Here is a 26,082-nt window from a genome sequence, read left to right on the forward strand (position 1 = left end):
TATTTTATGTCTTTTCCGTTCAACTTACAGAAAATATTAAAATAATATAATGAAACATTAAAATATTATTTGAAGAGCATACGAAATAATAACTACAGGATGATATATATATATATATATATATATATATATATATATATATATATATATATATATATATATATATTATTGAAGGGCATTCGAAACTACATGATTATAACGTACAATAATATCTTCCATTTCTCTTAAGCTAATTCTCTTTTTTATTCTATTAATCTTCAATTCTATGATATATAGGTTTAGCAGAAGCTCAGGCTTGTTTGTTTTTAAATATCAGAAGCAATTTTAAAAAAAATTAAAATTTTTTATTTTTTTATTTACTTTAAATTAATATTTTTTTAGTGTTTTCAGATCATTTTGATGCGCTGATATTAAAAATAATTTTTTAAATAAAAAAATCATTTTGATATATTTTCAAATGAAAAGCACTTTGAAAAACAACCACAACCACACTTCTAAACAAGCTAAATCGTTATAAGGATAAATGTTTTGACCAAAATCGATGGTTCAATCAATTTTAACTCATACAATGAGTTGTTTTCTGCTACTATAGTCGATTTATAATGAGAAAACATTATTATGTAAGGTTATCTCTCCATGGTTGGCTCCTTTAAGGATTTTCTAAGGTCTTTATTATGTACCATGATCTTAATTTATAGTGCTGGGATTCCTGTAATACCTGGAAAAATAAAAATGAATAAAACATTGAAATATTTTTATATTATTTCTTTCTTGAATTAGAATCTCTAATTTAAAATTTTTATGGTCAATGATTAATTTATTTCCTTTTCTTGACTTTGTGGGATCCTTAATTTTTGTTGTTTATCATCTCACCCCTAATATTTTTTTTATTTTCTAAAAATATGCTGAAAAAAAAACAAGGGGTCAAAAATAAATTATAACATATATTATAAGCTAGTAGATAGACTAATAAGATTAGAAGTTAGGTTAAAATATTAAAATGAAATTTAATAAATAATTGGTTAATTACAAAAATATAATTGATGGGTCCGAGAAGCAGAAAATAGCAGTTTGTTATAGTGCAGTATAGACTACAAATCCAAATGATCCTTAAAAAAATATCCGAAAGTCAATAACTTTGGTAAAGGACCGATATTTAAATGCCTTTTAAAAATGTATTTGATATAAAAAAAATTAAATTAATATTTTTTAGTATTTTTTAATTATTTTAATGTATTAATATCAAAAGTAAAAAAAAATATTTTCAAGTAAAAAAATATTTAAAAATAACACCTACACCATAATATCAAACACACATTCTATATATTTTCATATACAAATTATAATATTCAAAATCTCCTAACTATTTTTAGGTATTCATTTTGCTATTTTATTTGACCAAAAAAATTTATTACATGTTTGGGAGTATGATTGCAGTTATTTTTCAAAATATTTTTTACTCGAAAATATATTAAAATAATATTTTTTATTTTTTAAAAATTATTTTTAAATTAAAAAAATTCAAATTTTTTTATTTAATTATTATTAATTTTTAAAAAAATATTTTTAAAACGCAAAAATAAATAGTGAACGAGAAAAGTAGAGGGGAGGGAAACATGCGATTTCTAATATCACTTCTCTCATATTGGCACATTTTTACCAAGGTTTTCATTCTAAACAAGCAATAAATCAAATAAAAAAATCATGATAATTAATTGAATTAAAGTTGCACAAACCATACTAATTTCTGCTAAAAACCCTTTTGTGGGAGTCTCAAATCCTTCAAATAGTGATCCACACTCAAAGAAACACACGCACTCTCCAAGTCCCGTAAATGCAGAGTATATCTTATTCTCGGTAATTGGCATATATGCATGAATATGAGGCATGCTAATGCACCAACAGAGATTCTGCCAGAATTGATCTCCAGGCTTTAGACTTCTTCTAACGTCTTGATATCAGGATCGACATCCCTGTCAGCAGGAGCAGGAAACTGGAGAATTTTGATGCTCTTAACACTGCAGAAAGCCTTGTAACCACGTTGGGCATCATAAATGAAGTGGGCATAGAAGAGAATTGCACTGCTCACAATCGCAATGCCATACATGAGGAAAACCACAGTCGGGCCCATAAATGTTGAAAACTGATATGCAAAGCCAAACATTATAGCTGATGTTAAGCTCCATATTGTAACTTTCAGCAGCTCTTTCTTTGGTGATTCTTCGTCGGAAGGCAGTCGGTTAAACACGGTTAAGCAGTGGTCTACGATAAAGTAACTGAAGTAGGCAAAAACTATAAATGCTACCATTGGGATGTCATTGTGCATGTATGCACGGCATATTGTGCGTATGCTATTGAATGTGAGGTAAAAGTATGCAATAGAATGTGTAAATCTCAGGCTTTCACTGCAAACGTTGCAGTTGTTTCTAGCAAGTGAAGTTGGGTTTTCGCCATGGAAATGATTTGGCAACATTTTTGAAAATTTGATGAATTTCTGGTCGGGGTGGCAGCAAAGATTAGCTGGAAAAGAAGCTGGTTAATTATCTGGGTGGCAGACTCATGTTATAACTTGCTCTTATATAAATGGATGTTTTGAGATCATTCCAAGAAACTACATAGAATTACCATGGAAGATGTTCCTAAAAAGTCTATCCATCGAATAATAAAAAGTGAGAAGCCGCGGAATGTATATTTCCAAATCTCTTCATGGCAGCAGCAAAGAAAGGAGCGCTTGAAACTGCAGATGAACTTGCTCTGAATCTTCCTGGTGGTTTACAAACGCTGTTTTCTGGGGACTTGTCGTGGTCAATACATTAAAAAAAAAAAAAAATGAAGTCCAATCATGACCATTAGAGTGTCAGTTGCTTCGTGTACCTTTCGCTCTTTGGGCTTTAATAGAGTTTAAAGCAGGCCGGGCTTCAAACAAGAGAGAAGGGACAATTTTGGAGATATCAATAACTACGCATAAAGTCACAAATTCCTTCCAAACTTTTGAAATTTTGATTCAATATTGTACTCTAACAACATAATACTAAGTAGATTCAAATCCACCTATAATTAAAAAATATATATATTAATAAAATTCTTTAAAATAAAATTATTGATTTTTTAGAATGAAACTAAAATATAGATTAATCCATTTTTTTATTGTTTTCTGATTTATACACCATATAAAACACTGAATAATATAAAATAAGTTATATAAATCATTCATGAATTATATATCACAATAATGATATTTTATTTTGAATATCAAAAAGTGTAAGAAAATTTAAGAACAACTCAATAAGAAACATGAAGTATTAAAATCTGAAAATAATCAGATTAAATTGAAATTTATACAATATTAAATTGAATCATTTTTAATTTTTATAGATAATTCTTCGTTATTATCTTGTGTTCTTTTTTACTCTTTTGGACAAAAAACATGATGTTATTAAAAAAAAAAAGGCAAGATTTATATTTATACATGTATTGTTAAAATACAAAAGGCTCATAATATTATAATTTGAGACTTATTATTTTAGTAATTACTAGTTTTAAGATTACATATATTTTTCCCCATTATTTAATTTTAATTACTTTAATCCTAAAAATCTAAAAAGGCTTCAAAACAAGCCAATAAAAAAACACCAAATATTAAAATCTGGAAGTAATTACATTATATTATAATTTATCATATTACTAAATTGGATTATTAGTTAATTTTTATTTTTTATTATTATCTTAGGTTATTTTTAAAACCTTTGGACAGAAACAATGATTTATAAAAAAATTATTCATATATATTATTAATTTATATTCACAATAATTATTGAAATGAGCTGTTTAAATTAATAATGGTTTATAATAATATAATTTTAAGTGAAACTTTGTTAGTAATTATTATTTTTAAGATTTATATAAGTTTATCCTAACTACTAATTATTATATTTTGAAAGATAATTAATTTGTGTCTCTAATTTTTACTTAAGTTCAATTAAAAAATATTTTATATAATTAAGAATTTTAATTTAATTATAAGTATTTGAATTATTTAATAAACATTCAAAATTAATATTTTATAATTAATTGTATGTCAATTACAAAAATGAAGAAAAATTAAAGAAATCAGTTAAATAATATTCGTGTATAAAAACTATAATAACCTAAAAATACACAGAAACTTTTTAAAGCCCAAAAGGAAGATGTTGTATTTATTTTCGGATAGGCTGTTTTAGATCTCATATTCCATAGTATAGTAAACAAAACAAAAAAAGTACGTATTTTATTATTATTTTTATTAAAAAAAATATTGTGGATTTTAACAATGAAATAATATTTTTATCCTTCTAAAAAAAACTAACAAAGTTTATTATTGAGGGTAAAAACATTTTTTCGGGATCGATTGGACATTATAAATTAATTAGGGACAAATTAATTTTTTTTTTTCACAATAAAATTTCTCTATTACCCTTAAAAACAAACAAAAATATGGCTTTTGTCTTGAGGTTTTTCTATCTTTTTAATATTCTTTGCATGTAAAATACTTTCAAAGTAAAAAATTATTAAACTTGCAAAGAGGTTTTTTTTTTTTTTTGTAATAATAACCTTAAAATAAAATAAAAAATATATTAGTCTGGTGTCCAAGGGTATTTTCCTTTATATATATATATATATATATATATATATATATATATATATATATATATATATATATATATATATATATTATTTTTTTTGTATTATTCAGGTTTACTAGGTGATTGTTTGGTAATTTAACAAATATAAATATTATTAAAAAAACATTGTGTGACACGTGTGGGTGGCCTTCCTACCCTTTGGGTAACATATGCAGGGTAGTCCAATCATTTTATGGCAGATTTGGTGGCCCCTTTATGATTTAGTGACACATGTGGCTAACGAGTCTCTAGTTTGGTACCAGTGATCTTTTCTTTTTTCTTTTCTTCTCGAGTTTTACTCTGGACCCTTCAAAATTTCAACACGGCCCTTTGATTATTTTTTCATTCATATTTGATCTATATTCTTTTGGTTATTATTTATTTTATATGAAATAATTTATCAAATTGCTTTTTTTTCAATTTTATCCTCCTTTAATTTTCTTAATTTTCAATTTTATATGAAATATTTTTTTTCAATTTCCTCCCTCCAACATTGTATTATTTGATAATTAAACTTAATAATTTTATTTAACTTGCTTTCGATGAGATTACCCTGGTATCGCGACCAAGTCGTGTATTTAGTGTGCTAACTCGGATGAGATTGGATCAGGTTTTTTTACCTTTTTTTGTTCTCAATTTTTGTTCTCACTTTATTTACTATCATTGTATTTTTTTTATTCATATTATTAAATTTATCAAGCCTATTAAACATAATCAAATCAATCACTAGAATCTCACTTTTTTTTTTATAGTTTTTATAGAACATTTACATCACTTTAACATCTTTTTATGTTAAAATAATATATATTAGCTCGCGACGTAACAGAAGCCACCTATCTAATCTAATAAATAAAGAAAAAAATAGTGCTAATTCACTATTCATTTATATAATCAAAACAAAATATATATAACAATCAAAAGTTTGAGGACCAAATTTGATATAATCAACAAATAATATGACATTTCTAAATTTTTCACAACTTCTGGAAAGTGTTTTCCATCCAAAATAAAAGGAAAACACTTTCCTGGAAATCAAGCCAAATTTTTCTTTGACTGGAAAGTGTTTTTCGTTGATCAGAAAGTGTTTTCCGTTAACCAACTTTCCTAATGACAAACAAACATAGGAAAGTTTGGAAAGTGGTTTCCCGGAAACCACTTTCCAGGAAACAAACATACCAGAATTTAATTTTTATATTAACTTTGGTCCTCATTTTTATAATTATTATTTGCTTTTCCCTTATCATTTTTTAATTGAAATTTTTTATCTATCAAATTTGATCCTCATTCTTTTGATTGTTACTTATTTTATTTAAAATAATTTATAAAATGTTAATTATTATTATTTTAATTTCTTCATCTTTTATTTTTTTTATATTTTAGATTTGATCTCTATTATTTTGATTATTATTTATTTTATTTGAGATAATTAATGAAATTATATTTTTTTCAATTTCATTATCATTCAACTCTTTAATTTGTAAGATTTGTTCCTCATTATTTTAATAAACTTGAAAAAGATAAAACATTAATAAGTTATTTTCCAACTCATTTTCCATGACATAACCAAACACTGAAAATTATTTTCCAACTTTTTTTCCATTACACTACCAAACATCGAAAAATAATTCACTTTCCAAAAAAAAAACAAACTAAGTGGTTGTTTGGTAATGTGACTACGTGTGAAGTTGAGAGTGAGCCACATAAATATGTGTTTGATTAAGTTAAAACTTGGTTTTCGTTTTGGTGGGACTCACCTTAAATTGAGGCTGCACATAAGGTTTAACAAAAAAAAAAAAAGAGTTGAGCTTTGCAAACAGCAGCTCACCTTAGTTTTTCAATTATCCACTGATAAACCAGTTTAGCCACAAAACACATATTTCTGAAGAGAAAAAAAACCTGTTGGAGGAATATCAAGCTTTCCAGAACCTCAACGATTCCTCTAGAAACAGAGAAAAAATAAGAAGGATCGCTGTCCATAAGCCAAGCAGCTCCCTTAGTTCACCACCGACCTCCACCGTTTCGACCGCCAACTAGACATCGCCGTCGCGCATGGTAGCCTGCTCTTCCCCTTCCCTTCTCCTTCTTCTTCTGCTGCATTTCCTCATCTCTAGTGTTCTGCAAAGTGAATAGTGGAGAGTGTCTCCACTGTTCATGGGCCAGACTCGGTCTGACCCAAACCTAAATGCACTGGACTGGGTCCGACACAGTAAAATAAATAAAATAATCCAAAATTGTTTTCTAAAAAATCATTTCCTAAAAAATTTGTGATTTTCTGGCATATTTTCCACTAATTTTGCATAATAAGAAAAATAGATATCGTAATTAGTTTATGATTATCCATTAGGGTTTGACCAAAATATCAAAAACTTTTTTCCAATTTTTTTTCTAGTGTCCAGACGTTGACTTTAATATGTGTGGGGTGTAAAATTAAACGATAAAGTACACCCTCAGATATTATGTTTTATTCAAAAAACTAGTGTTTAACATTATTCAATGGCACTGTATAATTACATTAGAATGAGATAGCATGATGACGTAACATTTGCAAAATTTGATCGCAATTCCAATTTTGTTCCTGATGTTGTTGCACGCTCAGGAAGCCATGTAAACTGTAGTCCTTGTTGGATGAATTTCGTACGTGATAGAATTGTAGATAGTTTAATAGAACAATAAAAAATACTTTATAAAAAGTATTGTTTATTCCATGATGTAATAGTAGTAGTAAAATCTACAATATTTCAATTAAAAACCATCAATATTAAGATACGTCTTTTTTAGTTATTTTATAACTTCAATTTAAAAAGCATTATTAACCAAACATATTAAGTGTGTGTTTGGTATTGCGGTAGCTGTTATGGTTGTGGTTTGAAAAAAATTATTTTATAAAAAGCACTTTTAGTTGAGGTTAGTTTAAAAAAATAGGTGTTTGGTTAAAACTGTGGTTAGAATTGAGGTTGAACAAAAAGTAGTTTAATGTGTTTGGTTAAGAATGCTTTTGAAATTGAGGTTATAAAATAATTTAAAAAATTATATATTAACATTGATGGTTTTTAATTTAAATGTTATAGATTTAACTATTGTTATTACATCATAAAATAAATAATACTTTATATAAAATATTTTTTATTGTTCCATTATAATATCTACAATTCCATCACATATGAAACACATCCGACAAAGATTACAGTTTTTTTGGTTTCTTAAGCACGCAACAACATCAGATAAAATATAATTAGGAACAAAATTGAAATTACGATCAAATTCTGCAAATGTTACGTCATCAATCGATCTTTGTTTAATTTATGTAGTTTTATTGAATAATATTAAACACTATTTTTTTGAATAAAATACAATTAAAAAATAAAAAATAATTTTTATTTTTTATTTTACTAGTCAAACCTATTTAAATACATTTTAAATTTTAAACCGGAACCGCCGAACAGTGCAGCAATCTGCACTCTTCCTGCTAATTAATTAGGAACAGTGCAGCAACATGCTGCACTATTCATGCTGATTAATTAGCATGAACAGTGCAGCATGCTGCACTGTTCATGCTGATTAATTAGCAGGATGTGCGCATGCCAGGAACGCGACGAGAAAAGCAGAAAATTTCTGCTTCAGCGAAATAACGTTTTCGACGCAGTTAATGGTAGGGCCCATGTACAAAAATCACGGTTAATTTTCTAACCAAACACTAGACTTTTACTGTTATACATAAAACGCAGTTATAAACGCGTAGACAAACGGAACCTTAAGAGTGTTTGGTATTGCGGTAGTTGTTGTGGTTTGAAAAAAATTATTTTATAAAAAGTACTTTTAGTTGAGGTTGGTTTGAAAAAATAGGTGTTTGGTTAAAACTGTGGTTAAAATTGAGGTTGAAGAAAAAGTAGTTTAATGTGTTTGATTAAGAATGCTTTTAAAATTGAGGTTATAAAATGATTTAAATATATATATATATATATATATATATATATATATATATATATATTGATGATTTTTAATTTAAATATTGTGGATTTAACTATTGCTATTATAAAATAATTTAAAAAAATATATATTAATATTGATGATTTTTAATTTAAATATTGTGGGTTTAACTATTGCTATTACATCATGAAATAAATCATACTTTATATAAAATATTTTTTATTATTCCATGAAACCATCTACAATTCTATTACGTATGAAATACATCCGACAAGAACTACAGTTTCCATAATTTTTTTAGTGTGTAATAAAATTAGATAAAATATTATCAAGTATAAAATTTACTCCAAACTAGTTTTTTTTTTTAAATTAACACACTAAAAAAAAAAAAGTTCACACAGTGCAAGTGAACAGTGCAAGAGAATTGCACTGTTCACTATTTTTAAGTGAACAGTGCAATTCTCTTGCACTGTTCACATAAACAGTGTATCACTGTACACTGTTCATGTTAATTGCACTGTTTATTGAACAGTGCAATTAACATGAACGGTGCAAGAAAAGCAAGGAATCTTTGCTTTTCTTTAACTCGTTTCCAACGCAAAAACTAAGTGGGACCCATGAACAGTATATAACTTTTTTCTTTAACCAAACGGCTGCAAACTGCATTTTAATTAAATCGCAGCCGCAGCCGCGTAGCCAAACGGGCTCTAAATTACTTTTTGTTTAACCTCAATTTCAACTATAGTTTTAACAAAATATATATTTTACCAAACCAACTTCAATTAAAAGTGCTTTTTATAAAATATTTTTTTTTCAAACCACTACCACAAAAGCTATCACAATATCAAACATTTAAAAGATTTTGAAAAATCATGATTTTGGTACCTCATCCTTTATCTTCTTTTATTTTGATCCATGAATTTTATTTATTTTCAATTATATCCTTATAAGTCATGTTTACATGTTTTTTATTTATTGATATCTAATTCGATTTCCATGTTTGCTTGTTTTACTGCAAATTGATTTTTATACCATTTATGTGATTACTTCTTTTAATGAAACGCATTCCATTTCAAGTTTCTTCACTTGCACAGTTTAATATAATTTTACATATTTTAGGAAACTAAAGTTTTGTTCTTTTACTGGAGCCAAAGAAACCAATTTATTCTTTTTTGTAGCTAATAGCTGTTGATTTTTAGACTTGCACCCCAGATGTTTGATATAATGGCTCTACTGAAGTTTTTGAACTGCTGAGAGGTTGAGCTAATTTATGCAGATTATAGAGTATAGGGACTGGTCTGTGATTCATTATGTAGAAAGGGGACTGAGTTATCCCGGTAAGATATAAATAAATAAATCCCATCCCGCTTCTAAAACCCTTGTAAGAAAACGTTTCCAATCCCCATTTCTGCAGAAGCAGCAGGGTGGTGGAGTAGACGAAGGATCGACATGGCTTACGGTGGTGCAGGCACGGCCTCAACGACAAGGCAAGTTAAGTTAGAGAAAGAGAGCGAGCTGAGAATCGAAGTAGCTAACGACACTCCGCTTCGCTTAAGACTCCTAAACGGCACCGCAGAGATCTTTGGCACCGAGCTTCCCCCTCAAATCTGGCTCACCTTCCCTCCTCACTTCAAATTCGCTGTAATCTAGTTTCCTTTCAAATTACGAATTTTATTTATTTATTTATTTTTTTGAATGTAGAATAAATGTTATTTAATTTTTATTGAAAAAAAGGTTTTTACTTGGTATGGAGCCACAATTGAGATGGATGGTTCTACGGAGACCGATTATACAGCTGATGAGGTGCCTCTTTTTGTGAATTTCTTTTCTGTGTCATTTCTGATTTTCTTTTTCTTTTTTTGAAATAATAAGCTTTTCTATTTTGTTAATTTACTGATTTTTTTTTATATTTAATTTAGACTCCTATGGTTAGTTATGTAAATGTGCACGCTGTGCTCGACGGACGAAGAAACCAGGCTAAAGCATCTCCTGAATCTTCTCAGGTATTAATATTGTTGTTTTTGTTTGATTGTATGAACAAAGTTGGTGTTTTACGTTGTTGCTGTTGTTAAGTTTTTGAATGTGAATTGTTCATCTCAGGGCCCTAGGGTGATTGTTGTTGGACCTACAGATTCAGGAAAGAGTACATTGTCGAGGATGCTTCTCAGTTGGGCAGCTAAACAAGGTTGGAAGCCTACTTTTGTGGACTTGGATATAGGCCAAGGATCTATAACTGCTCCTGGATGCATTGCTGCCACCCCCATTGAGTTGCCTATTGATCCAGTCGAAGGCATTTCGCTTGAAATGCCTCTTGTTTACTTCTATGGCCACACAACTCCCAGGTTACTCATTTCTCACTTGATTAATGCATTGCATTGTTAGAAAATTAGCATAGCCAACCATCTTCTCAAACCCAACCGGGAAAATTAGTGAACTGCCAATTAATTTGAATGCTTTCAAATGTTAAAGCTGGAAAAATTAAAATCCTTCTAACTCGTAATAGTTCATCAAAACACAGAGACGGCCTGGCAAAAACCTAGGCGGGTAGGTATCTTGCAGCTTTGTATATTTGTGAACCAGAGCATATTTGCTGCTGTTTTTCCTGTGCAAGTTGATTAGTTTAAATGACTTGGCAAAGGTGAAATAACTACAAAATTGTAAAATAAGAAAGAAAGATGAAGAAAGGATTTTCAATAATGACAAAGTGAATCCTCTTGAGGTTTTTGTTTTAGATTATTAAGCTTGCTAACAAAGTCAGGAACATGATGGGGCTCCCATGGCTTGAGACCTATGCATTCCTAAAACCTTGGCATTGCAATAAGAAATCTAGTTGAAGAGATCGAGAAAACCATGCCAGAATAAAAACCAAAGTAGGAAAGAAGATTGGAAAGGAGGAAGACAGAAACTGAATAGAAAGATAGTTGCAGAAGCCAAAAAAATGTGGGGAGGGTGGGGGTGGTGGTGTTTGGTATTAATATTAAAGAGGATTGTTTTTTTCCTTAGTCTGAGTGATGAAGATTGTTCCAGAACTTAGTGAGAGTGTGGATTTGCACATCATCATGCTTTCTTATTTTGGCCTTGGCTGGAAAATTGTTTAGCTGTTTTCATGGGTACATATCATTTTACATCTGCTAGGTTTAGGATCCAAATATTTGCTGCTTTTCTGCCTGTAGAATTCGTCCCCCATTTTTTGTATCACCAATAACATCATTCTAATATTTTTTTGGTAATTGAAGCTATGTGCTTAACATTAAAGCTGTTATAAGAGAGCAGAGAACAATTCTGGATTCAAGATGGGATGAGAAACAAAGAAATAGTATTTAGACACCCTTTAAGCTTTTTCATAATTTGCCTTTGATTGATAGTTTGAAGTAATGGCAAGTGTCATATGACATGAATGTTGAGAACATGAAGATCATCTTCACTTCAAGGTTCTATCTCATATTTTGACCATTTTAGATAATTTACTGATATTAAGGTTCTGATGTCATGGCAATTTAAGGTCTTTTTTTTGCCATTTCTACTCTAAATTCATAGACATAGCCATTGCCTTCACCTGTTTGGTGTCTGGTTCCAATTTGAAAACTATGAAACCAACTCTCTGCATACAGAGTAACACATATTGTACTTCAATTAACATTCTTTCTTATTATTCAGCCAAAATGTGGATCTGTACAAAGCACTTGTAAAGGAGCTTGCTCAAATATTGGAAAGACAATTTACTGGAAATGCTGAATCTCGTGCTTCAGGCATGGTGATCAACACCATGGGATGGATAGAAGGTGTAGGCTATGAGGTGATGGAGTTGAGATCTTATACTGATAAATTTTGATGCTTCATTTTATCATGGTAATGTTAATACCACACTTTTGGAGCCTGTTTAACAGTATGCTTTCTTATCCTGCAGTTGCTTCTTCATGCAATTGATACATTCAATGCTAATGTGGTCTTGGTTTTGGGTCAGGTAATTCATTAGTCATTGTTTTATTTTCTATGTTCCTTTTAAAATATAATTTGGACGATGACGTGAGTAATATATGTAAGCACATTTGTAAAGCATTCCTGATTCAAGCATCTTTATGTTGTTACAATGATTCTGTAATTGAACTTACCAATTTGTTCTTAGGTTTTCATAAAAAACAATCTATTAGGCTAAAATCTTGAGATGCCTTCTTTACTGGCATACTGGCTTTTTCATATTTTTATTTATTTATTTATTTTTTATAAAAGTTGCTGTAATTTATTCACAAAGAACTATCATAAGAACTGTACAGTACATCTTAGTATTTTATAGATCTAGATCTTTGTTTCTTGAGCAGAGTAAGCAAGTTTGTACTGTTTAGAAAGGAAATACTGCATAGTGTCTACTGTGGCCAAAACCTTCAATTGTGATGAATCGTTAGCCCCTTCAAACCTTTTTGCTATATGGGCTGCAAAATCTCCCAATTCAATTTTTCTTGTTTCTCTTGAGTTGCTCTCACTTGGAAGACTATTTTGGCCCCTTTCTTTGGCCAATCCACTTAAGGTGATGTCTGCGGAACATTTCCTCTCTGTCCAAGTTTTGGTTGTACTGATCTTCAGTTCTCCTGTCTACTACCCTTCTTCTAGAGGTTGCTCACCTCATAGGTGGCGAGTCTTTCTTGGTGCTGTACTTTTTACCTCATTGCATTTCCTAATCTGTTCTCAGTCCATTGAAGCAGCGGGCATGTCAGTTTCTTATTTTATTTCAGATAAGTTGCATATTTGCTAGCCCTTACTTCTCATACCATGCCTTTTCTAGGCATTCTTCACTTCCTTTTGATCGTGTTTGCATTTGTTTATTCTGAATCATGTGTTTGCTCTTCTGTTTGTTGAGCATTGTTGCTTTCCTCTGTCTTCATTTGAGCAGGATTCAATCTCAGGTACTATCTTAAATAGACACTTCCACTTCTAATCAAGCCAACTTCCCAAACAACAGTGTGGTTTACTGCACAGTTCTGTATTTTTCTTTTCTCACTTTCTATTTTAGATTTTCCTTTTTTGCTGATATGTGCTCCAACTTCATTGCCCCTTTTATATATGAGTAGTTGATTGATGATTCAATCTCTAGCTATGCCACAACCAAGCACTGTTAAAGGCCCATGTAATCTCATCATTATCAAATAAAGATCACAAATCATTTTCTGTTTTTTCTTTGGATTCATTTGTCATTTCAATCTATTCATAATGGTTATAGTTCTTAATGTCAGATAATTTTTTTTCTTTTGTAATTTAGGATTAGCAACAACAAATTATGCATTGACTTGCCCACATGTGCTTGTGTTAGCAATGAAATCCAACCTTTAAAGTTATTGGTAAACTTCATCTGCACTCCTGGATCATTCCTTGAATTTCTACAGCATTCCATTTGATCATTATACAGGAAAAGCTTTTCAGCATGCTCCGGGATGTGCTAAAGAGCAAGCCTAATGTGGATGTTCTGAAACTTCAAAAGTCAGGTGGTGTTGTTTCCAGGAGTTCAAAATTCCGCCAGAAGTCTAGAAGTTACAGGATTAGGGTAAAGACAGTGTTTATGGACATAAATTTTTACTTTTGATTTTTACCCATATTTCATAACTTTACAGATATCCTTAAAGTTCACACACATTCTATAGCATCTATTGTTGGTTTTACTTCTGTTTTATTAACGTAAGATTGTTATCATTTGATACCAGGATTTGGGATAATTCTTGTGTTTAGTACTTTGCTTACTTCAGTTATATGCTGCTGTTTTGCCTTTTCATTTCCTATCTATACTAACAAGGCTGGTATCCTGCTCTTTCTCTCAGGAATATTTCTATGGCATTGCTAATGATCTTTCTCCACATTCAAATATTGCAAATTTTAGTGATTTGTCTGTGTATCGAATTGGTGGCGGACCACAAGCCCCAAGATCAGCTCTGCCAATTGGGGCTGACCCTGTTGCCAACCCTCTGCGAGTTGCACCCGTTAATTTTGATCGAGATCTGCTCCATGTTGTTCTTGCTGTTTCATATGCTCAAGAACCTGATCAAATTGTTTCTAGGTAATCTTTCCTTTTCCTTTCCTTTTCTTCTTCTTTTTATAAATCAGTAATTTTATTACAAGAAAAAAGGTCAGACCCCAGTAATCTGTTCTTTTGATCCTAATCTGTTCCCTTTCTTTTGGTAAATCAGTTACTTATACTGAACTTTTATGTTGCAAAAATGGGAATGTCAGACCCAAGTCCTATAGAAAATTTTCCTTGATTCTTGTTCCTGGTCATTTAGTTTCACCATTTTTTATAAATTTTCTATGATGCTAGGACTTGAACCAAACGATGAAGAATGTTTCTCCTTTCAACAGTATTCACTGTGAAAACTAATGAAATGACTTATCTAAGCCTGCTAATGCGGTCACATTATGCCCTTTTTGATGCAGTAACATTGCTGGATTCATCTACGTCACGGACATTGATCTTCAAAGGTCAGATTTTGTAGCTTTTGACCTGCTGGATGCCTTTATTCTGTAATTTGCTGGTAGTTTTAATCCTTGCTACACCTAAACCTTGCAGGAGAAAAATTACATACCTTTCCCCAACAGCAGGGGAACTTCCAAGTAAATATTTGGTCATGGGAACGTTAACATGGCTTGAAACTTGAGCATTCGGAAACCGCTCGCATGCACAACTGAAAAGACCTTGGTATGGGAATGCAGCGCTCCAATCAGAACTGTATACAAGTTTGCTAATAGTCTGTGGGGCATTCTAGTTGTTCAGAGTTGTCTTGACCGTTTAATTCAAAACCAAGAACAAGTTCTATATTACATATTACATTAAATGTTACATATTACATTGATTAATAACTAATATTAATATTTATTATTGGTATTATTATTATTATTATTAAGTAATAAACTAAAACAAGTAGAGGACTCACTGTTCACCGTTCAATGTTGCTTTTCTCGCAATTGCTGTAGTGTTTTTCCCTTGAAAAGTTTGCTTTGATATTTGAAGTTCACAAACTGAGGGGAAATCGTTGTTCTTCACTCCATTGATGATTTTTTTTCCCTTTTGATTTGAACCTTTTATGTTAGATTAATTTGGGATTTGACTTTGTTGTTTATTTTGGTTGTCATTGGATTGTGTACTTGCTCTGTCAAGTAACAAATCCAACTCTTGGTTGATGCTTGATAAAATTGAATATAATTTTACTAATATAAAACAATTAAAGTTATAAGTGCTGAAATTGAATAATTGATAAATATTCATACTTTTTTCAGCTCTCTTCAGAGACTAAATTCCAAGGGTAGGAGAAAGATTATTTTTTTTCCTTTTCATTTGTTTTTATTCTCAAGTTGACCTTTATGCATTTGATATTTTTAGGATTGGATTTAATAGTTTTTTCAATTGGTTACATGTGGGAATTTTGCGATGTTAAGGGAAAACTAATTGAAAAGAGGAAATCATTGTTCCCTGGTATATTGGAACAATGATTGTTTTTTTTTTTTAGTTATCATTTTTTTTTTCATTTTGATTTCATTTTTTATGTTAGATTAATTTAGGATTTAACTTTATTATTTATTTTAGTTGTAATGGCATTGTGTACTATGTTGGGGAACTAGACTCTATTTGATTTGACAAAATTAAATATAATTTTACTAATATAAAACAAATATAATTTTATTAATATAAAACAATCAAAGCTATAAGGAGGATAGAAATTGAATAATTGACAAATATTCATACCTTTTTATTTTATGGACTAGGTTCCAAGAGCAAGAGAATGATTAACCTTTTTCTTTTCTTTTTCATTCCTTGATTTTTTTTTAATTTGACTTTTCTGCATTTAATTTTATTTAGAATTGAACTTAATTGTTTTTTTAGGTTGGTTGTATATGGGAATTTCATGATGTCGAGGGAAAATCATTGATCCCCTCCTTATAAATTAAAATTCACTAGAACATTGTTTTTTTTTTTAGTTATTCATTTTTTTCCTCTCAATTTTATTCTTTATGTTAGATTAATTTGGGATTCAACTTTGTTATTTGTTCTAGTTGTCATGGTATTGTGTGCTTGTTATGTCAGGAACAAGCTTGACTCTCAGTTAATGCTTGATATGAAAAATTAAAAACAATTTTACTAATATACAACAATAAAAGCTATAAGGATCGAAGTTGAATAATTGATGAATATTCTGACCCTTTTTCAGGGACTAGGTTCCAAGGGTAAGCCTTTTTTTTCCTTTTCCATCCCTTGATTGTTTCTTAAGTTAACCCTCAATTATTTTTTTTTTATTGGCTACATATAAGAATTTTTTGATGCCGATTTTGAAAGCTAAAACTAATTTCAGTTGATATAGAATAAGTGTCAATGGACCATAATTTAAACTAAAACAAATATAACGATTGGAATAAATAGATAGAAAAAATAGATTGGCTGGTATAAAACATATGCAACAAGGGAGAGGCTTATGCGGTTATCATGGGGCGGTTGAGTTGTATCCCGATAGCCAATTGACGGTGTTGGAAGCTTCACCCCATGCTCTTCCTAGGGGTGCGATGTATGTCAGTGGCGGCACAATGGTTTGACTCATGAAAACTTTTTTTTCTCTCTCTCCTCTCATTGGGAATCGCACTGACCTAAATGTTTTTAAATGTATTCTATCAATTATTTATTATATCAAACTTGATTCTCATTCTTTTTATTATTTTTTTTAATCATTTTTTTTTAATTTTTTTATTAATTTCATAACTTAGCATTCATTTTTATTTGATTTTTATATCAAATTTGATCATTATTTTTTTGATTATCTATTTGTTTATTTTTATTCTTTTTTTAATTAATTTTTTTTTCAACTTCATCCCTCAACATTTTGTTTTGTTTTATTTTTATGTTAAATTTATTTCTCATTCTTTTAATTATTTTTTTTCCTTTATATCCTTTTTAAAAATTTATTTATTTTAAATTTTATGTGTTTAACATTAAGTTGGTTTAGAATTAGCTTTCATAATTTTTTCAATGTAGTGATCTCTATCTCATGAATCGAGTCACGGTATAAGATGTTAACCTGTATTAACACATCAATCTTTTTTTATCTTTTTTTTACATTGATTTTTTTTTATTTTATCTTTAACATTGAGTTTGTTGGAGATTGAGCTTCGTGAATATTTTTCTAAATTTTTTATATGAGTTTATCCAGGGCTTATGACCTAGGTCGCGTGTCTGGCGGGTTTGCCCAAGTTAGTTTGGATATTGTTTTTTGAATTATTTTTTTAACATTGAGTATTTTTTTTCCCGCTCCACCCTTCAACATTTTGTTTCTTTCAAAGTTAGGCTTCATGCTTGTTCCTATTTTTTCTTCTATTAAGTTATCTCATTCGCGTTATCCAGCTCGAGAGGTTTGGCATCTTTATTTGGGTTTGCAAGTATTTTTTTTTTGGTTCATCCTTTTACATTTGAATTGTTAGGAATTGATCATTGTTAATTTTTTTTTATTTGCTTTTTATAAGGTTAGCCTGACCTCATGACCTGGCTCACGAGTTTGCGATGCTAACTCAGGTTAACTCAGACCTTTTTTTTTGTCAATTTTTTCTTTGATTTTTTTTTTTAACATTGGGTTATCTTGGAATTTAGCTTTGTTATTTTTTTTTCTTTTGACAAACATTCTTTTTCTTCAAGTCATTATTATCACTTTTTTCTTTTTTTTTTCTTCAAGTCATTATTATCACTTTTTTCTTTTTAAATTTAATCCATTAATTGTCATTGCTTTTTTTCCCGTAAACATAAGATTAAATGAAACCATCGTATTGAACTCAATAAAGTCTCCAACTCGAGTTGAGATGTATTTATTCTTTAAAACATGCTAGACATGTTTAAACATTGTTTTTTTACGTTACAAAAAAAATCAGCCTGCCTCGAGGCAAAACACGAGTCACCTATTCAGTCGTTTCTCCTTGTTATTTTCAATTTTGGCATTTTGGTTTTATAATTTTAGGTTTCACTATTCACCATTCAATGTAGCTATTTTCATAATTGCTGAAGTGTTTTTCCCTTGAAAAGTTGCTTTGGTCCCTGAAGTTTTTGAATTTCTCATCCTTTTGTCTCTAATGTTTTTAGCTTTGGCATTTTGGTTTTATGATTTTAGTTTTTCTTTAATATATATATTCATCCCTTGATGTTGAGAGAGGAAAGAGGAAGCCACCAGAAAAGAAAAGGAGAGAATTTTGCTAGCCTTATTCTAGTCGTAAAAAGGTCTAATCTTGGTGCCAATATATTTGTCTTGAAGAGAGGAGTTCGGTAAAAGTTGTTTTGTTATTTAAGAATAGGAAAAAAAAAATCAAAACTCTTAAAGTTTGTTTAGATTCAATTTAAATTTTAGTTTTTGGGCTAATTAGAAGGTGTTTTTGCTTGGAAATAGGTTCTTGAGTTTTTTAGGATGTTTTTGTTTAGCGTTTTCAGATGAAAACAAGTTGGAGATTGAGTTTGAGTTCCAAAAACTCATATCTTGATTTTATTTTATTTTTATCATTAGAGAGATTCAAAATTTTAGTGGGTAACATGTTGGCCTAGATAGACGATGCATTATTCATTCATTTAAAAAAAATAAAAATTATATGGATAATGTATTGTCTGCTCATTTAAAAAAAAAAAAAACAAGTGTGTTAGCTTGGGCTTATCTCCTTTAGTTTAGGCTTAACTACACCTAAGCTATTTTGTTTTAGGAGGTTGCGCCTTTGGGTTTGATTCTTTTGGCCCAAAGCTTTTTTTAATATTTTTATTAGAATAAAAGTTTTTTAAAAAAATTATTAAGATGATATTTAAAATTTTTATCTAGTTGTGCCAATATTTTTAAATAAAATTATAGATTTTATGGAAATATTAGTAATTTGTTTTATAAATAATTATATATAAATTTGAAATACAAAATGACCTTAAAAATTTGCTCATGAATATTTAATAAGAATAAAATATCTATTTTATTATAAATATTTTATATATTTTTCTCAAATTAATTATTCTTTTATTTTTTGGTACAATAGTATAAAAAATTACTTTTCAGATCATGATCAATTTTTATTTAAAAAAAAACCTTAGTTTTGATATAAAAAAATGACATGGTTCACATTTAGGCTTGCTAAATTTATTGGGCAACACCAAATCAACTCCTATATAATTTAATTTAAATACAAACTGAGCAAGGAGCCAATTCGGGTGGCTCCATATTAACATGCCGGGTCAGATCAAGTTTTATAATACTTCCAAAGAGTTCTTCTTGACAACACGCAGATGGTGTATTATTCTTATTTTTCTAATATATTTAAGTCAAAATTATCTGAATATTATTTTGTTACTTAAAACTTGCTTTTATAATTATGATAAGATTTTTTCTAAAAAACAAATATTCTTCAAAGAAATTGCCCAAAACAATTTAGTGTGTTAATAAGATAAAAGTATTTTAATTAGTCATATACCTTTTTTATCCTTAAATCATGTAATTTTTTTTTGCAATTTTTCGGATTGATTTTGACTTTTATTAAATAAATTATACAGAACAATATTTGTTTTTGTAGAGATAACAAATATTAATAAAAATGCATATAACTAATTATTTTGTTTCAATGAAATTTAAATTATCACTCTTCTTTTACATAAAACAAATATCGACATGTAAATAGATAAATAAAAACCTCGAGGGCTCCTTATAGAATATGATCATATATCTCAATATATATCTATATCTCAACTTCTTAATTTAATTTTAAGTTGATGTTAACAACTCTTTTTAATATTTATTGGAGTATATCTTACCAATCAATTTTATTAAATTTACACTTTAAATTTTTAATTCACAATTAGAATTTTTCATTATGTTAGAAAACATGTTGGCAATGACTGCATCTTTTTTTGTAAAAGAAATTTTGGTACGACTCATGATAGAACACGAGATAATTGACTAGTTTATATATTATTTATCTAAATACAAATCACTATTCATTGACTATTCATTTGTTGTTCACATAGAAACAAATCAATATTCATTTCATATGGTTTTTTAGAATATTTTTTAATATATTATTTAGTATTGGTTTTTAGAGTTTCTATTTGGTGGTATTTTGGAAGTTTTGGATGGTTTTGAGAGTTTTTATTTGTTGTTATAGTTTGTGTATACATTTCAAATCCTTTTTTTTATATAGAATTTATGTTTAATTAATGGTGTTTTATTTGATTTGCATTCGTTGAAAGTTGAGATATGAGAGGATTAAGGGAATAGAACGCATTTTCTAGCCTAAAAAATTGTTGTCATTGGCATATATGTATTAGATTTGCTAAGATAGTTGATTCATGATGGTGGCAAGTTCCTATATGGCATAGGATATTGGCACATGCAATGATCAAGAGTAATTTTTATTAAAAAATATAAGTTTTTTTTTAACCAATTCAGTGAGTTTTTTAACATTATAAAAGAAAATAAATATCAAAAAATTATTATAATAATTAAAATATACATAGAATCAAAATTAATGATAAAGAAATTGGAGTGATAAAGAGCTAAAAAAAGTTATTAAATTTGTTAGTTGACTCGTAAGATCGTATCATTTTATAAATTAATATATACTTAAAATGTAAAATCATGTAAATAATCAAATAAAATCAAATTGAAATGATGTAAAACAGTGATTTTATGGCTGATTTTAATATTTTATAGTAATTCTAAATTCCAAACTCTTATCTTTCTCGTTGCAAAGTGTTTACTTACTAAAGTATGTGCCGCACAAGCGCTTATATCTATAGATCTTTTTTTCAATTAATAGTGAAATAATGAAGAAAACAAGTCTTTAAACCCTTTCTAACAAATAAGAAATTGTCTATTATAGGACAAGACTTTGAAAATTTCTATAGGGATATCTTTATGAATAATAGTGACAAATTATATTCTGAAATCTGATCCCCTGTATGTCTGTGTCTAAATATCATAGTCTTTTCAATAAATTTAAAGCATCATGATTTTTCTATAGAAAATTAATTTGAAATAAAGAAAAAAATTTTAAAAATTCTATTTTTTCAAAAACGCTTTTGAAACGTAAAAATAAATAGGTTAGGTGTGTTTGATATTACAGTAACTGTTATGGTTGTGGTTTGAAAAAAGTTGTTTTATAAAAAGTAATTTTAATTGAGGTTGATTTGAAAAAATATATGTTTGGTTAAAACTGTGATTGAAATTGAGGTTGAACAAAAAATAGTTTACTGTGTTTGGTTAAGAATGCTTTTGAAATCGAGGTTAAAAAATAATTTTAAAAAATACATATTAATATTTATGATTTTTAATTTAAATATTGTAGATTTAACTATTGCTATTGCATCATGAAATAAATCATACTTTATATAAATTTTTTTTATTGTTCCATTAAACTATCTACAATTCCATTACATATAAAATTCATCCGACAAGAACTACAGTTTTCATGATTTTTTGAGCGTGCAATAAAATTAGGTAAAATATTATCAGGAATAAAATTGAGATTACAGTACGAATAAATTTAATTCACCTTAAACTAATTTTTTAAAAAAACAAAAAAAATTATTGTTCATATTTACGTGAACAGTGCGAGTGAAATCAATTAACTGCACTGGTTTTTCAAACAAAAAAAATTGTTCATTAAAATGAACAGTGCGACAGTGGAGGCATGCTGCACTGTTCACTGAACAGTGCAGCATGGTGCAACCACAAGAAGCAGCTCCTACCTGCTTTCCTTTTCCATCCGTCTGAAACGCAAAATTTAATGAGACCCATGAACAGTAACCTACATTGTTTTTGTTACCAAACATTGTTGCATCTGTGTTTTAAACAAAATACAGACGCAACTTCTTAGACAAACACTGTCTATGTCTTATGTGTCACTACCAAACCCAACTTCCTTTCTTCTTCTATTTTTCTTCCATATATCTTAACTGTATTTAAATTTTTTTTATCCCAATATAGTAACCATATTTTACTCTAAATTACCCATTACTACATGTTCAAACTCCGAGGACTTTGATGCTGACTTGGAGAGAACTAGTAGATAGAGAATTATCTACAATGATTAACTCTCTCTCTCTTTTTTGTTAATATATTATTTTTTATTAACACATTAAAACTATAAAAATATATATAAAAATATAAATTTAATCATTTTCAGATAAAAAATAATTTAAATAAAACAAGCGACCCCGATGCGAAACAGACCTAATTAGAAAACTCAAATAATGGGTTTAGCTGTTTAAGTATGATCAGTTGAAGAATTTTAGCTAATCTTCTTTTTCTTCGTTGGCTATGATACCAAAATACAAAACCGTTCCCAATTTGATTAACTCTAATTGATAAAACATGGCAGGTAATTTTGTGCGAATCACTTTGACTGTTAAAACAGTTTTAGGGATGGAAAAATTACATGCCTCCTAAGTAATTTATTTTTTTATTTTTTACCGTAAATATCCAGGTTAGTTTATATATATTTTGACTAATCTCTGGAGATCCTGAAATTAATAACCATGTAAACTTTTAATGATCCTGAAATTTATAAAACTCGAATTAGTAATTTCTATCTCCATAAGTACTACTTGATTCGAGAGGGGTGGGTTTGAGGGTATTTTTTTCTTTTATTTACAAATGAAATGAAACGATGTCTCATAAGGAACTTGAATCCAATTATATATACTTATAAATAATTTTATTATATATATTTTTTTAACAGTTGATCTTTTAAAATAATTTTTTTATTAAATTTATATTTTGATTATTTATATTTAACCATGTGAAGAGTATTGGTAAATTGTAATATTTATATAGACGTAGTATTTACCTTTTTTTTTATTGTGTATTAACTATTAAATATCACTTATAACTACCAAAATTTATATATATATTTTTTTATTAATGGGGGATCCCAAACCAAATGGAGAAAACAATTCTTCCCCACACTCTAAACCCAATTAATATAATAAGATGGAGTGGGTATATGATGAATTTCCAAGTTTAGAGGTGTCGTAAATATTATTTTTTAAAAATGTTTTTTTATTTAGAAATATATTAAAATAATATATTATTATTTTTTAAAATTAATTTAAACTACAAAAATTTTAATTTTTTTTTTTAAATACAGTTAGATAAAAATATCAAACAAGGAAAACAAGGAAGTGTATTGTATATGTGTAGCCGTTACTTTGTTGAGCTAACAATGACCTTGGATTAGCTCAATATATTTTATTTGTACCAAATTACTTTTTTCTACTTGTTTGGATCGTATTTCCTTGTATGTAAATCGTCGCCATCAGTGTTATTTTCGTCATATTCGATAACATACACATTCAAAGGGCCGAAAAAGACAAGGAAAAAGTGTTGTATGTGTATTTTTTGGTCCCATATACTAGGCTTAATTCAACCTTACTCCCCAATTATTTACATGATTAAATAAGTATTCAAAATAATTATCTGAAATTATATATATAAAAAACTTATTTCTACAATATAAAAAGATTCAATTCAATAACATTAAGTTATGAAAAAATATACATAAGCATAAATTGTAAATTTTAAAAATAATAGAACTCAGATTATATAAATTAATTATATTATCTTGATTCGTTTATAATTTTGAAGAATCCAATGATTGGGTGAAATTAAATTTTTATTGAAAAAAACCGACATATCCCACCGCAACTCATCTATAAGGGGTTATTTGCTTTTGCGATTGAAATTGTTTTTGTTTAAAATAATTTTTTTGATGTTTTTGGATTATTTTGATGTGCTGATATCAAAAATAATTTTTTTAAAATGAAAAAATAATAATATTTTCATGCATTTCCAAGTAAAAAACATTTTGAAAAGCAACTGCTACTATAATATCAATCACTATCATACTTGGTGATTTTGAAAATGTAGTAGCAATTGCTTTTCAAAGTTTTTTTCACTAGGAAATGTATAAAAATAATTTTTTTTTAAAAAAAATTATTTATAATATCAGAATATCAAAATAAAAAGAACATCAAAAAATTAATTTTAAATAAAAAAATCAAAATTTTATAAATAATAATTTTTACCACAAAAATAAATACATATTACACATCGAATAAGGTGCGAGGTGAAAGTCTTGAAAGAGGAATATAACCTATGTTTCTAAAAAAAGGCTCAAAGGCACTTGAGGGTCTAGCTGCTGTGGTCAATCGTGTGACTTGTTCCGTCCCCGTGCCGGGTTCGACCCTCTATGTGCACGCCTGTCACCCCCGCGGTGCCTTACCTGCTCCTGGGCTTGCAGGATGTCCAGTGGACCGTGGAGAATAGTCGTGGTGCGCGTAAGCTGGCCCGGACACCCCACGTAAATTACAAAAAAAAAAAAAAAAAGGCTCAAAGAATAGACAAATTAACCAAAGGTCTCAAACGGAGTGAAAATGAAGTATTTAGAAGAATAGCGGGGTGATAACGTGTGATTTTGATTAAATTGGTATAAGAATAGTTAAATCCAGCCTCATTTTTAGCCATTAAGTTTGAGAAATGAAAGGAAAGTCGTAAAAATAAATAAATAAATAAAAGTTATTGCTAGCTTATATTTTGACAAAAAAAAAAAAAATTCTTGTATCAACATGCTAAAAGTCTTTTTTCCTTGTATATTTTCCATCTATTTTATTCAATCATTTTCACTTTTATATTTGAGTTTATTATCATTTAATTAAATAAAAAATTTAATTTTTTTAAAATAAAATTATTAAATATAAACAAGTGTATAAACTGTACTATTAGATCAAATATCTTAATCTATAATCTATCTTTTAATTTTATAGTTCAATATTTAATTATCACTAACAATATTATTATTTTTTACATTTATTGATGCAGATGAATCTTGATTTATTTAATTAAATAAATGTATTTGTTTTTTAATTTATAACAAAAAAAAATTTTAATGTAAAAAAACCATTATAACACCTATACATTTATGTTTTTACATTAAAAAATTAATCCAACCCCGTGACGAAATGATAACGGTGTAACTAATTTATTTCTATACCCAAAGTTTAACCATGAAGTGATCCACGTATCTTTGATTAATTTTTATGAGTTTTAAGCTTCCACCCTTTACCTATACTTGGAGTATATTTCAAAATAAACACTTTGCAATCTTATTTCTCATAAAGGGGTATTTTAAATATTATTTATATAAAAAAGGCTATTTTATTCCATATTAATTTAGCCTTCTCATATCTTTGTAGACACATGTCAGCATATTTGTTTTAAAAGAAAATGATTATTTAACTAAAAAGCTCTATAAATCTTCCTATATATATATATATATAAAGCTTTATATATATATAAAGCTCTCTCCCTCTCAACTTCTCTCCCTCTCAATCTTCCTATACATATTATTTTTATTATTATATGGAAGCACCAACACATGGCATGAAGCTTATCAAGACAAAGAAGTCGTAACCAAATTGCAACTCCTACCCACTTGTTGACTTGTATGTGGCACCATGAGACCG

The 26,082-nt window shown here is 28.4% G+C and overlaps 1 protein-coding gene across 2 annotated transcripts; it reads left to right on the plus strand.

The window, feature by feature from the left end:
• The first annotated feature begins 9,602 nt into the window (after positions 1-9,602).
• On the plus strand, positions 9,603-15,456 carry LOC7495951 (protein CLP1 homolog). Of its 2 annotated transcripts, XM_024589476.2 has the most exons (11): positions 9,611-9,925; positions 10,003-10,229; positions 10,323-10,391; positions 10,508-10,591; positions 10,689-10,930; positions 12,246-12,384; positions 12,496-12,552; positions 13,990-14,124; positions 14,396-14,631; positions 15,006-15,050; positions 15,139-15,456. In XM_024589476.2, exons 1-11 carry the CDS (start codon positions 9,859-9,861, stop codon positions 15,224-15,226), a joined length of 1,389 nt encoding a protein of 462 aa, XP_024445244.1. In that variant the 5' UTR covers positions 9,611-9,858; the 3' UTR covers positions 15,227-15,456. The 2 variants fall into 2 exon arrangements, with proteins under 2 accessions (XP_052304678.1, XP_024445244.1); XM_052448718.1 differs by lacking the exon at positions 13,990-14,124 and having other exon boundaries at positions 9,603-9,925.
• Positions 15,457-26,082: the final 10,626 nt, after the last annotated feature.

Source organism: Populus trichocarpa, chromosome 17 (genome assembly GCF_000002775.5).
Source record: "Populus trichocarpa isolate Nisqually-1 chromosome 17, P.trichocarpa_v4.1, whole genome shotgun sequence".
NCBI lineage: Eukaryota > Viridiplantae > Streptophyta > Magnoliopsida > Malpighiales > Salicaceae > Populus > Populus trichocarpa.

Coding starts and splice junctions, on each gene's coding strand:
- LOC7495951 (XM_024589476.2), top strand. CDS start 9,859: ATGCAGATTATAGAGTATAGGGACTGGTCTGTGATTCATTATGTAGAA. Junction 10,592..10,688: donor CATCTCCTGAATCTTCTCAG/GTATTAATATTG, acceptor TGTTCATCTCAG/GGCCCTAGGGTGATTGTTGT. Junction 12,553..13,989: donor TGGTCTTGGTTTTGGGTCAG/GTAATTCATTAG, acceptor ATCATTATACAG/GAAAAGCTTTTCAGCATGCT.